This window comes from Rhagoletis zephyria, unplaced genomic scaffold (assembly GCF_001687245.7).
Source record: "Rhagoletis zephyria isolate East Lansing unplaced genomic scaffold, Rhagoletis_zephyria_1.1 Rzeph_scaffold_85686, whole genome shotgun sequence".
NCBI classification, from domain to species: Eukaryota; Metazoa; Arthropoda; class Insecta; order Diptera; family Tephritidae; genus Rhagoletis; species Rhagoletis zephyria.
Window position 1 is genome coordinate 1 of NW_016242734.1, and position 1016 is coordinate 1016.

The 1016-nt window shown below is 47.1% G+C and overlaps 1 protein-coding gene across 1 annotated transcript; it reads left to right on the forward strand.

The window, feature by feature from the left end:
* Positions 1–96: 96 nt before the first annotated feature.
* LOC108357850 (uncharacterized) lies at positions 97–929 on the forward strand (the record flags this gene model as incomplete). Its single annotated transcript, XM_017608919.1, has 1 exon — positions 97–929. A coding segment is annotated over exon 1 (833 nt), but the record flags the coding sequence as incomplete, so codon positions are not given.
* Between the last annotated feature and the right edge of the window lie 87 nt (positions 930–1016).

Below are 1016 nucleotides of genomic sequence, written 5' to 3' on the forward strand. Positions count from 1 at the left end.
ACTGGATACAATCTCGCAAAGAATCACTCACTTTGCGATCGCCAGAGCGAAGGTGTTCTCCACAACTGCCCCTTCCTGTGGCAGCAAGTCCATGCCATGGGCATGCCTACCGCCTTTGCTGAAGATCGCACAGATCTGCTAACACTCACAACTGAGCGACAGCCACCCACAGATTACTATCTACGACCATTTATGTTGGCCATCGAGCGTCAACTTAGAATCAATGCTTCCTTTCTTATGCCAAAGTATTGCTTGGGCCCACGCTTTTCTGCAAATTATGTGCTCGATTATGCGCTAGAATTTGCAGAACGTTTTTCGGGACACGGTGGTCTAGGCTTATTTTGGGTGAAAAGCTTTCGCGATCACTTCATGGAACCAACAATTTTTGACCAAGAATTCTCCAATTACTTGGAGCTGCTGCAAAACACTCAGATACTGGAAAATTATGTTGTAATTATTCTAAGCGGCAATGGCATGCTGCGTGGACGTCTCAACAAACTAAAGAGCGGCTTCTATGAGGAGCGTTTACCGTTGCTCTACATTTCACTACCAACCGCATGGAAAGAAGAACAACATCCGGACTTAGTGCAAACTTTGCAAACAAATCGCAATCGCTTGATCAGCCCCTTGGACCTCCATCAAACCGTAAAGCACGTGCTAGCGCTCGGCGCCGGCGTACCGCCACGATACGCGCACGCAGCCGATTGCCCCAGCTGTCAGTCGATACTCAAACCAATTGCGGCGAATCGTAGCTGCAGCGACGCTGGTATTGATTGGTTGTGGTGCAGTTGTGAACCCTTCATTGCCAAGTGGTGCAATTCTTATGAGACTAGTTTGATAATGAACTCACTGCTATCGCATATGAATCGTCTGCTGTGGAATGCTGGTTTACTCAACGGCACTTGTCACTTTTTGAGTGTGCACACCCTGTATGGCATCTACAATAGTCAGCGGCACAGAAATTATTACTACGTGAAATTTAGTACTTCGGCAGGAAAAGCAGAATTTGAAGTTGC